At 43.9% G+C, this 10,873-nt stretch overlaps 1 protein-coding gene across 2 annotated transcripts; it reads left to right on the plus strand.

Moving 5' to 3' along the window:
* Positions 1-130: 130 nt before the first annotated feature.
* si:ch211-225b11.4 (tRNA (32-2'-O)-methyltransferase regulator THADA) lies at positions 131-10,416 on the plus strand. 2 transcript variants are annotated; one of them, XM_049716668.2, is made up of 31 exons: positions 132-352; positions 431-602; positions 679-765; positions 846-873; positions 998-1,146; positions 1,230-1,352; positions 1,497-1,617; positions 1,765-1,904; positions 1,977-2,073; positions 2,144-2,280; positions 2,404-2,601; positions 2,672-3,368; positions 3,730-3,882; positions 4,000-4,109; positions 4,183-4,343; positions 4,759-4,925; positions 5,012-5,167; positions 5,242-5,393; positions 5,471-5,608; positions 5,934-6,038; positions 6,142-6,342; positions 6,448-6,598; positions 6,668-6,914; positions 7,169-7,405; positions 7,478-7,682; positions 7,862-8,050; positions 8,155-8,387; positions 8,471-8,629; positions 8,711-8,974; positions 9,048-9,250; positions 9,341-10,416. In XM_049716668.2, exons 1-31 carry the CDS (start codon positions 195-197, stop codon positions 9,634-9,636), a joined length of 5,634 nt encoding a protein of 1,877 aa, XP_049572625.1. In that variant the 5' UTR covers positions 132-194; the 3' UTR covers positions 9,637-10,416. The 2 variants fall into 2 exon arrangements, with proteins under 2 accessions (XP_049572626.1, XP_049572625.1); XM_049716669.2 differs by lacking the exons at positions 9,048-9,250; positions 9,341-10,416 and having other exon boundaries at positions 131-352; positions 8,742-8,914.
* The last annotated feature ends 457 nt before the right edge of the window (positions 10,417-10,873 follow it).

Consider the following 10,873-nt stretch of genomic DNA (forward strand, 5'->3'; position numbering starts at 1 on the left):
GATGATTTTTTGTATTGTTTTAGTTGTTGCGCTTTACACTTTTGCTTATCGTTCCATCAATGTGCAGTATTAAAAGTAAGAGAACTGTACACTCCGTCCACCAGGTGGCAGTAAGTCACTATGAAGCCAGAATGACAACTTTCCAACTGGTCGTAGCGGTGTTGTGATCCATCGTGATTGTGATCCACACCTCCATGGTTGTCTGTCTCGTGATTGCTGTCAATGCGGCAGACTTAATGATGTCTTTTGAGGAACTTCTGACAAGTCTACAAAACTGTGTCATCGACCAAACGTATGCCAATGGCAATCAAGAACTCGAGCGCGTTTTGGATAAACTTTCGGAGTGCTCCAGGTTTGTTTTTTGTTTTTTCACCCTCCCAGCCTTGAGGATGACATTAATATTACCCCGATATATACCCTTTGTGAACAGGAGCGATGTTAAAAGGAGTAAAGAGCGCAGTTTGGACGAGGCTGCCCATTTGTTGAAGATCGTGAAGCTTCATATTCTGAAGCGTGATAATCTCCAACTTCTCGTCAGACTACTCGTCTCCTTGCAGCTTCGCATGGTGCAGATATCCACAGCATGTAGAAAAGTGGACCAGGTCGATTCTCCAGTTTGCTTGCTGATCAAATTCAAGTGTCATCTCGCTTATGTTTCCAGTTGTTCCTTCTCTGCAGATGTTGCAACATCTGGCGAAGGTGGATCATCAGCTGGTGTTTGACGAGATCTACATCTGTTTGAACTCTGTCGTTCACTCTGAGCAGGTACACAGGAACTCGGTTCAAAACGTTGCTGGCATTCCCAAAAGCTGCAGGAAGGTAATGCTGACTGTTTCATTTTCCAGATATTCTCCCTTGAAGACCTTCAGAGAGGTTGGTGTTCACCGTATTGGTGCACTTTTCTGGCACATTATATGCTGTCGTTAAACAGCAACATGAGAGAGAGAGAGAAAAAGATTAATCTCAGTTTTTTTGTTTTTTTATTGGACACTTTCAGCCTGTATGCTCCTGGAGGTCAGTGCTGTGGGCCGTGATGTGTGGCGGGAGCTTTGTCCTTCCTTTCTGGACAAACTGGCCAAGTTCTTCCCTTTAGTACTGCAACAAGAGTCCCTGCGTGATGGGCAGCTATGTTACATGGCTGTGAAGGTTAGTCCACTTGAGGTAATGTGTAGAATCCATGATCTTCCTTAACAGCTAGTCATCTTGGCCCTAATATGTGATTTTCGCAGGTTTGCCTCCAGATATTTCAGCTGTTGTCTAAAGAGGTTTCATTTGCAATTTGGGACAAAACAGAGAGGAGCCCTGTCATGAAGGAAATCTTGCAGGCGCTCACAAAAATAATCTTTGGGCAGGTTTGTTATAACTTTTTCTGTTAATTATTTAAAACCTAAATAGACTCGGCATATTTTTGTCAATGTCTTCTTTCTTGATTCATCCTCAAACCCTTCACAACGCTTTTCTTTCATCCTAGTTTTTTTTTTTTGTGTGTCTTTCAGAGCAGGAACAGAGACACTCGTCTTTTGGCGGGGACCGCCGTGGCCATGCTCATCAACACGGCATCAGAGAGCAGCACAGGTGCAGCTGCTGCCTGGGCTCTTCTACAAAGCTCTCATTCAGGTACAACATCACTGCTGGGCTACTGAGCACTAGCCAAATATCGTAGAGGTGTTGTAAAATTCGCTACCATTCCTTTAGTATACATTTTTAAATTCTACATATGTATGCGACTGGTCGGAGGCTTCTAACAAAGTTTTGGTCCTCAAGAGTTGCTGACTGTGGGGGCCCTTCGGGTGCAGTGTTGCCCCCTCTCGATGGACGGAATGGGTCAGCTGGCAATGAGCAGGGGCCTCCTGACGGGCTGTCAACCTCACATTTTGCTCAGTTCCTGTGCAGCGGGCGCAGAGGTAAATATGTTGGCCTGCATAATTGACATAAGATGACCAACATGTTGACTTTATTGACTAAATGATGCACAGTTGTCTTCACAGGGCAGCTTACTGCTGGATGCTTTGTTTCCTCTGCTTTATGATTTATGCGAGGAGAAGCTGAATGGTCACTACCTTGCCTTCGAGGGTGAGTCGGATAAAGACGTGATTTTAATTCATGCAAGAATCACCTATTCAAATATGACACATGATTGCAGTGTTCTTACTATGGCTAAAGAAGGTTAAAGAATGTGTGCCTCATATCTGGAAGATGACGGGTGGCCGTTTTCTGGCTGATGGTAGCAACCTGCAGAAACAGCTCGTTTCTATCATTTGGACCAGTGCTGAAAGTCCAGTGAGTTCAACTGCTTAATTGGAATAGCTTTACATTCTTTGTAGTTGTATGTTTACTTTGAGTGATGAGATCATTATTTCTTTTCTAAACCTATTTACAAATTGTCTTCATGTGCACTGTTAGGTGGAAGGTGTGTCCGACTGTGCCCGTGTTACCTTTAGCTTGCTGTTGGAGCTCTATGACATGGACTGTGAGCGCTTTGGTGACATTAAGAAGCCTCTTTATTTGACTCTACTAAATCGAATTATCCAACTCCCTTGGGAATCCAAAGCCAAGTATCATCGCCTCTGTGCTCTACTTCCATATTTGGGGACCGACGCGGTGAGCAAAAATGCTTTTGTAGTGTTGATCTTTGCGCTGTTGTTTAATACACAACCATTTCATCAAGCAGGTGCTGGATCACTATGCTGAAATACCAAATCACCTCCTGAAGTGCTTGTCAAACGATCACTTGTCTCCATGCGGGTCGGAACTTTACAAGTGTCTGATCCAGCAGCAGAGAAGGGAGCTTTGCGCTGACGCTGTTTCAGAGTCGCAGCTGGGCAATAAGTGGGCCGAACGGTGGTTACCTGTCCTTCTTGAGGCGCTGACCTCATATGTAGTTATTCTTCAAAGTAACAGCTGCACATATTTACTCCCCTGCACCTTCCAAGTATTCCCTTCCGCTGTGGAGCCTCTGCTGGCCTCTCTGGACCCGTGCTCACCAGGCCACCTCTGTGCCTGGGCATTCATTATGAGTAGCTACAGGGCTGTGACTGGAAGCTCTCCCTGGGTTCTGCAGGGGAGCTCTACCCTCAAAATCCTCCAGCTCGTCCTGGGCTCTGCAGATGACAAAGTTCGACTCGCTGCTCTCAATTTACTGTGTTGCAGCCCAAAGACCAAAGAGATTCCAACACAAGTAGAACTTGCTATCATGAGAGCCTTTATCCCTCAGAACTTAAACTCGGAGTCCTCGCTTTTTCGACAACATTTTCAAGCAGCGGTGAGGAAATTTTTGGTTCGGATCCGAGACGGCTGCTTGGCAAACATCAAACTACAAAAGGCCAAGCAGGATACCAGCCAGATGGAAATACTTGCCCTGGCAATAGGTGAATAAGATAACATTATGAAGTTTTGATTTAAACAGTTTAGCAGCTTTCCATTTTTGTTAAAAGTTTGATTTTTCTCTTTAAATAACAAGAAAAATCCAATTTGTTTTCCAATTTGTCAAACATTTTTTTTATTGATGATAGTATTAGGACTACAATAATAGATATATAATAGTAATAGGAATATATTTTCATGTCAGTAAAATTCTTGCAAGTCTTTGCAAATTGAAATTAATTTACCACAATATTCAAAGTATTTTGATGCAACTCAAGCATTGGATTGTGCAGGGCTGCATAATTACTCGTGAGTGATCTGTGTGTGCTTATAATGTATCCCTATTTTTGTTTCTATCTGTCATAGGTTTCGTGGACTGGTTGAGCCAACTGGTATTCTGCAATTTGACACCAGATCTCAGTTATCAGAGGAAGAAAACTGTCTTACTGTTACTGTCTGCACTGCTGGAGACTTGCACTGACACCTGGAGCCCCGACAAGAAGAAGGGACAACCGCCTGGTCAGTATGGGCACTTTGACGTGTCAATATATTGTCAAATATTATTTCCCTCACGGGATCAATGATATCTCCTTTCCAGTATTTTATAAGTCTGGCCCCTTGATTTGTTTTTTCCAGTGAACATGGGATCTCTCATTAGCTGTGCTAGGTCGAGAAGACAGTGGGACTTCTTCTCCAGAAAAAGACTTCTGGTTCTCATCAGCTGTTTGGAAGATTCCACAAATGAAGTAGAGCTGCTCAAGCCTCATTTTTATTCTCTTCCTCTGTTTAAGATAAAAAATTAAATGTTTGATGTTTCAGATTCGCGAAATTTCCGCGGGATTACTACTGAGATTCTTCCCTTCCGTTCTGCCTGCTGATGTCACCACGGCTCTGCTCGTTCGTACCAAGCAGCTTGTGTGCAGTCCTCGCGTCCAGCAGGCTCAGATGGGGGCGCTGATGATGAAGGTCCTCCATCACAAGTAAGTCCAACCACCAAACACATTTTTGCTGTGTACAAATGACACAGGACCTGTGTGAAATTTCTGACTGCAACCATCCAACAAATTTGACACTTTCTTTTTTCCCCCCCATATGGGGTTTATGAGTTTTTCTTTGTTCTCTGGACGGGGTTTAGATCCGGGGATGTTGTTAGTATTTGTCAACTGTAGGCCTTTGCAATGAGTTATACATACTAGCTGCAGACTGCAAGCACAAAAAATAAATAAATTGTTAAATTAATACCTGTCTAAATATGTCAAGCATAATTAATAAATCTCTTGTGTTAGAAGATGCTGCTGTACCTAATGCTTTGAACTTTGAGTGTGTATGCTCTAGCCTTGTGCCTCCCTCAGAACTTACAGTACTTTAGATATTTGATCTTTTTTTTTTTTTTAGATGGCAAGGCCTTACTGATGGCAAAGTGAACAGCGACATTGATATCAGTGATCTCCATGACATCAAGGCTTCCAGTTTGATTAAATTCCTTGTGAAGGAACTTGACGATCACTATCTCACAGCCAAGGCAGATGTGATGCTTTCTGCCAGAACCAAGCCTATGCATGGTGAGTGTCAATATAAAAATTGGACACCATTCCTTTAGTTTTTTTAAGTTTAGTTGTTATTTTATCAGTCGTGACTTTGGTTTCAGGTGTTCTGAGCGCCCTACAGAAATGTTTATTGGAGGACACATGCAGCATCTGTGATTCACTTGGTCCAACACTGACCACCGATCTGCTAACTCTGCTGAAAAACATTTCGTTGCTCCTGCTTGGCGTACTGCACGGACAGCAGGATACTGAAAATGGTAATCTTCACTAAAAATGCTTTGAATGTAAAGGATAAAGCAAACTACACTATCTGAAATCAATTCTCCTTTAGATGCCCCCCCTTCTTTCTGCGATATGGGGAATGCCATCAGCTCTCTGATAGCTCACTCATCTGGAGAAAACCAAGGAGATGGCGAAGACGAATGTGTCTTGTTGTCTGAGGAACACAGCCTTGTTCTCACCTGCTGCTGGGTGTCACTTAAGGTAGCAGTGCAATCTTGTGGCAATCTGACCTTTTGAATACTCCTATTGCTCATTTGTATTTCTGTCTTTTTCATTAGGAAACGGGGATCCTTTTAGGATCTCTTGTGGAAAGAATTCTCTCTGAAGCCAAGCCTGACACATGCTTTCTAACAAAACAACATTTAGAAATGGCATCAGATGTTTTTAGAAATATTCTCCTCAAATGCCGTCACTGGGTAGGTTTAAGTGTCTGTCACGTGCTTCTTGCGGTACATCATGTTTACTTACAAAGTTGCAGTCAAAATTCTAACACCCCACATTGTAAATATATATTTAAACGGAAGGGAGTTATTTGCAAAACTACTTTAATACAAACATCATTTAAAACTGTCAAACCGCCAAAAAAAAACAGTTTTTTTATTTTGGAGTCCCAGGCAGTAGTGACTACATTTCAGTGACCTGCAATCCATTTTGAAATTTGAAAATTACTGCATGCAAAGAGAAATTTATATTGAACTACCACATGTGCATGAAAATAACAAATCTGCTCTTTGTCACTAGGGGGCAGTAGAGGGATGCTGTGTGGGTTTCACCAGATTCTGTTCAGCTCTACTCAACAGCAGTGAACCTGAGCTCAGGGATATACCATCTCACATGCTCCAACAAGTAAATTACTTTCACATTCCCATATTGACACTGCCTGAATAAATATAATAAATGCTTCCTTGCTTATACTCAGGATCTCACTCTCTCACTCTCATATCCTCAGGCATTGCAAGTTGTGCAATCTCCTAGTTGTACCTCTGTAACACGGCGGGCTGCAGGGTTGCCTATGCTCATCCTGTGTGTTGTGTCAGTAGAGGAGGCCAGTAAAGCACGACCACTCTTAACACATGTCATGCAAACCTTACTGGACACTGCTAGAGTCCCACTTCCCGAGAACTGGGACCAGACGCTGGACCTCCCACAGGTGCATAGGCAAATGTACATCAATAGTGTTTTCTGATCACAAAGGCAACTCATGTGAGATTGGAATGTGTTCAAATGTTTTTAACTCTCCATTTGCCCATCATAGGTGTGCGCAGTTCACACGCTGCAGGCTCTGGTACGTGGATCTTGCTTGAGTGTCGCCATTCTTCAGTTTGCCCCAAGTGTCGCTATTTTAGCGCTCACTCTGCTCAGTTCTCCTTGCTGGGCCATGAGGAATGCAGCTCTGCAACTTTACAGTAGGACACCAGCACATTACGCTTCACCTGGATGGTTTTATGAGTGCTCATGTAATATTTGTTCACCAGGTTCTCTTTGCTCACGGATGCTCGGTCAGAGGCCCACGAGTGAGGGTGGGACTAAGCATGGCATGTCCCCCCACGCCTTTTTGCACCACTACCCCACGCTCCAACCTTTCCTCCTTGAGAAGCTGCGAGAGGCAGCTTGTGACCTACCGTGTCGACCTGAGGAAGCCAGGCTCCGCCTACAGCCATCGCTCTTCCCGATTCTTACCCTTTTATCCCAACTGCAGCCTGGCGTCCAGGGCTCAACAGAGTAAGGTTATACTAGTCAGTATCACAACATCAAAGTATATGGCAGTATAAATGTATACATTAAAAAATGTGTATAATTTCCACCTATCATGTATAGAAAGTTTAATTCAATTGGTGGTTGAAGTTGTCATGGCTGAAAGCAGAACTTCAAATTATTAATGCAAAGAGCCCTCAATTCGGCACCAATAGGTAATCATAAATCTTCAATTATTTTTGTTCGACAACTTAATATTTTCTCTCACTTTATCTGTTCAGAACCTCAGCGGACTTCCTGCCTCCTCTACTCCAGCTCTCTGCCAGTCCTATTTACAGTGTGAGAGTGATGGCCTCCAAGGCGCTTGTCGCCATGACTCCCCCCTCAGAGTACATGAATACCCTCATCAATCTGACAGCCCTGTTGCCCCGCACACCGGAGCGCTGCTGTCACAACTGGCTCCACGGGCAACTGTTGCACATAAAAGCTGTCCTGGATAAAACTCTCGGCAAAGACTGGTGAGTCGTTAAACTCAGATTTAGTCATCAGACCCGTCAGACTTTGACTTCTTTTCTCATCTGTCTGCGCAGTGTGTCTGCAGCAGAGCTTCATTCAGTGGTGAGCAGTGTGGAGGCATCAGTGTGGCTTGCCACAGATGCTCAACGCTGCCCACTGGTGAGAGCAGCGTATGGTGCCGTTGTGGAGTCACTGAGAACATTTTGCAGCGAGACTTTTCTCTTAAAACTCTTTGACGTTCTCATATACGAACTCCGTACACCCCGGCGGGGGCTTCAGGTGTGTGATACTGTAGCGCTTTGTTTTTATACACATTCTGATGCATTGCATTTGAACTGTAAAAGAAAAAAATCCAAAGCCCCCTCCCTATATCTATATGTATTAAAGAATATTAATACAGTATACATAAACACTGTCTAATGCTATCAAGATAATGACAGATATTTCCTCAATTTCAGGTTGGCTTGTCTTCCTTCCATCAACAAGCTATACAGTTACTCTGTACCAACCCCGAGCGGGCACGTGACCTCTGGGAAACTTTTAGATCTGCTAGCTGTGATCTGAGGCTGGCCTTGGTCACATGGGTGGGGGAGGACCATGCTTCATTGAACACCCACTTGAAAGAATTGATCCAGAGTGTGCTTCGGGTGAGTTGCAGACTTTTGAGGACTTTTTATAAGGCAGTGCTCAACATGAATGAGCATGTAGGGCAAGATGAAGCGTGGTTTATTTCAGTGCGCTTTACTTGCAGTCCAGTCTGAAGGAGGCGCTGTTGAGCCCCGTTGAGGAATACCGCAGGGCACATCTTGCAGCCTTCGTAGCAGTGATGGCCACGGGGGATTCTCTTTCTCCACCAGTCCCACTTGAGGAGTCTATTCTTCTGGAGTGTCTAGATTTGTTATTGACGGACCTGGAGTATCAGAGAAGCGGCTCCGAGTTTTTGTCCCAGGCTTTGCAAGGCGCAAGCCTCCTGCTTTCACAATGGTCAGAATTCAAGTTTACACATTTCATTCCAGCTTAATTCTGAGTTATTTTTTAGCTCTGACTTCCTGTCTTTAACAAAAAAGTTCTCACAGTTCTGTAATCCAACGCTGGTGTGATGTCTTGGAGACTCGGCGGTCCCCTGATGCTGCTGAAGTTCTGAGGATATCTTGTGCTGAAGCTCTCTGTGTGGCTGGCCTTCCCCTAATGAGCCACAATCTCATTCCTCCAACTGTCATGATCAAGTACTGTTAGATTATATCCACGCAGTTTTTCCACTTTAATGCATCTGTAAAGCAAATACTACAAAAATGTCTCTCATGCAGATTGCTGAACACTGGCCTGTACTTGCTGCAGGACCAGAGCCAGATGGTGAGAGCAAAAGCAGCTAGCTTCATCTCCAAGCTGCATCACGCCAGAGGAGGATCCCAGAGGAGCGTCTACCTCATGCAGGTCAACCTGGCTATACCACTTCTGCTAGAATTGTTGCTGGAGGAGTGCTGGGACACACCGAGCACACTGGAGGTGCTTCTGTGCCATGTGCCCCACTCCGAATTGAGATCTATGCTAAGCGAAGTTGCAGACAGCAGGTGGGTCGCTTCACTGATTCGGCATCAAAATAGACTTGACTAGAGGTTAACCATGATGTGGCGTCATCTTCAGGTACGGGAGTCTTTATGAGCAGGATGAGGCCAATGTGTTTGCTGAGCCCTCAGTGATGTGTGCACATGTGTTGCCTTACCTGCTACGCATGGCTGGAAAGTATTCAGAATCTTTAGCGATGGCAGAGCGCCTCAGCACGTGGGCGGAGGAGAACGCTGCTCTGCTGCTGGACAATCTTGCATTGTGTCAAGGCCTCCAGCCGGGTAGGTGTCGACATAGAAATAGTGTAAAAAGACAAATCTATTTTATATCTGTATTATATCTGTATTTTTGCCAAATCTAACAAAAACTAGTATTGTCTCCAATGTTGTTCTTCCTAGCTGAAATGCTGACGCTCCTCACGGATGCCCGGTTTCACAGCACCCTTTGGGGCTTGCTAACAAGAGCCATCTTCCTTCTACACCTTTCCAAAACGTCTGAACTTGTGCAACATCTTTGTAATCCTTCAGCCCTGGAGGTGACTTTAAAGGATGTTTGCAGTCGTCTAAGTGAGCACGGTGTCCACTTGAGATCTTGTCTAGCATCTGCTATAGATGGAGACGTCACATTTTCACACCACGGACTCACAATAATATGCAAAGATAGCTGAGGAAATTTCCTCTGGACATTTGAGTGTGATTGGACTACAGTTATTGGATATCATAAATGATGATGACAACAGAGGAGACCTCATAGGATTATGTGATATTTACACTCAACTGGACTTTGTTCCACGCAAGCCCTCTTAGATATGCTGTTGTTTTGTCAAAAGAGAAAGCCGGAGTTGCTAGGAGAAACCCACATGCGCACTGGGAGAAGGAAAGCCACACAGGAAGTCAAAAGTCTAGAATCAAACCGACTTACTCGGAACTGTGAGGTGCACCCGCTAACCCTGTTTGCTGCACCTACAATTGAATGCGCAATATATTGATTAGTTTTAAATTATATTTATACTGTAAACGATTAGCCCAATGCTGTTTGGTGTTATATCAAACCAACCTTAAAACATGACAGATTTGATTTTGAAAAAACATTTTCCACTAACAACCCAGGCTAAACTTGGTTCCACATATGAAGGAGTAAAACCATTTAAAATGTATATCATTATTGTGAGCTTGCAATTTACTCACATTGTAATTAGAGCAGTGTGGGACATTTCAGGTCTAAAAAAAAAAAAATACTATGAAATGAAGGAAGTACATTTTCATGCTCATGAGTGTCCTAATCTGTGTCCAACTTTTTGCCACTTCTAACAAGACCTCAAGAGTTTTCATTATTTGCTACAAGTTAACTGAGGGCTTCTAATAAGGGTACAAAATGCACTTTTGGTGTTATTGATTCCAATGTTAATTGCCCAGTGCAATAGATTTAGTATTTATGAAATCTTCAACTAGGCACTGAGCCTTGGCAGGTCTCCTCATTTTACTGTGTGCCATAATAGTCTGCAGTGTCCTCTGTATCTGCAGACAGTGCATCAAGAGAGGCTGGCGCTTAGTGCCAAGCTGGGGGAATACCATGTTGTTCATGTGCTCCATTAGAGGCCTCGTGCCCGCATAAGTGTCCATTTCTCTAACCACATGAGAGTGCAAGATGATGGACTGGCTCTGAGTTGACCAAGTGCGGGCTCGCTTGTTGACAGCCTACACACTAGAAGAGTCTTACATCATCACATTGCTTTCGGCTTCTTCTTGAGGTGGGCGTGATAAATGACTCACTCACAGAGACACTGGTAGGACGTGTTCGTTTTCTTTTGTTTTTAGCCAAAGAAAATGATATTTTTGACAATGACGCATCATGACGAATCAGAACAAGTTCTGCAAAAGTGCGTCATTACATTTAGGATGCCT

This window comes from Syngnathus scovelli, chromosome 3 (assembly GCF_024217435.2).
Source record: "Syngnathus scovelli strain Florida chromosome 3, RoL_Ssco_1.2, whole genome shotgun sequence".
Classification (NCBI taxonomy): Eukaryota; Metazoa; Chordata; class Actinopteri; order Syngnathiformes; family Syngnathidae; genus Syngnathus; species Syngnathus scovelli.

Bases quoted from the DNA above. Each gene is read 5' to 3' on its own strand.
- si:ch211-225b11.4 (XM_049716668.2), top strand. From the start codon at position 195: ATGGTTGTCTGTCTCGTGATTGCTGTCAATGCGGCAGACTTAATGATG. The intron at 5,609-5,933 runs GTAGGTTTAAGT...CTTTGTCACTAG, and splicing joins TCCTCAAATGCCGTCACTGG to GGGGCAGTAGAGGGATGCTG. The intron at 8,388-8,470 runs GTCAGAATTCAA...TTAACAAAAAAG, and splicing joins AGCCTCCTGCTTTCACAATG to TTCTCACAGTTCTGTAATCC.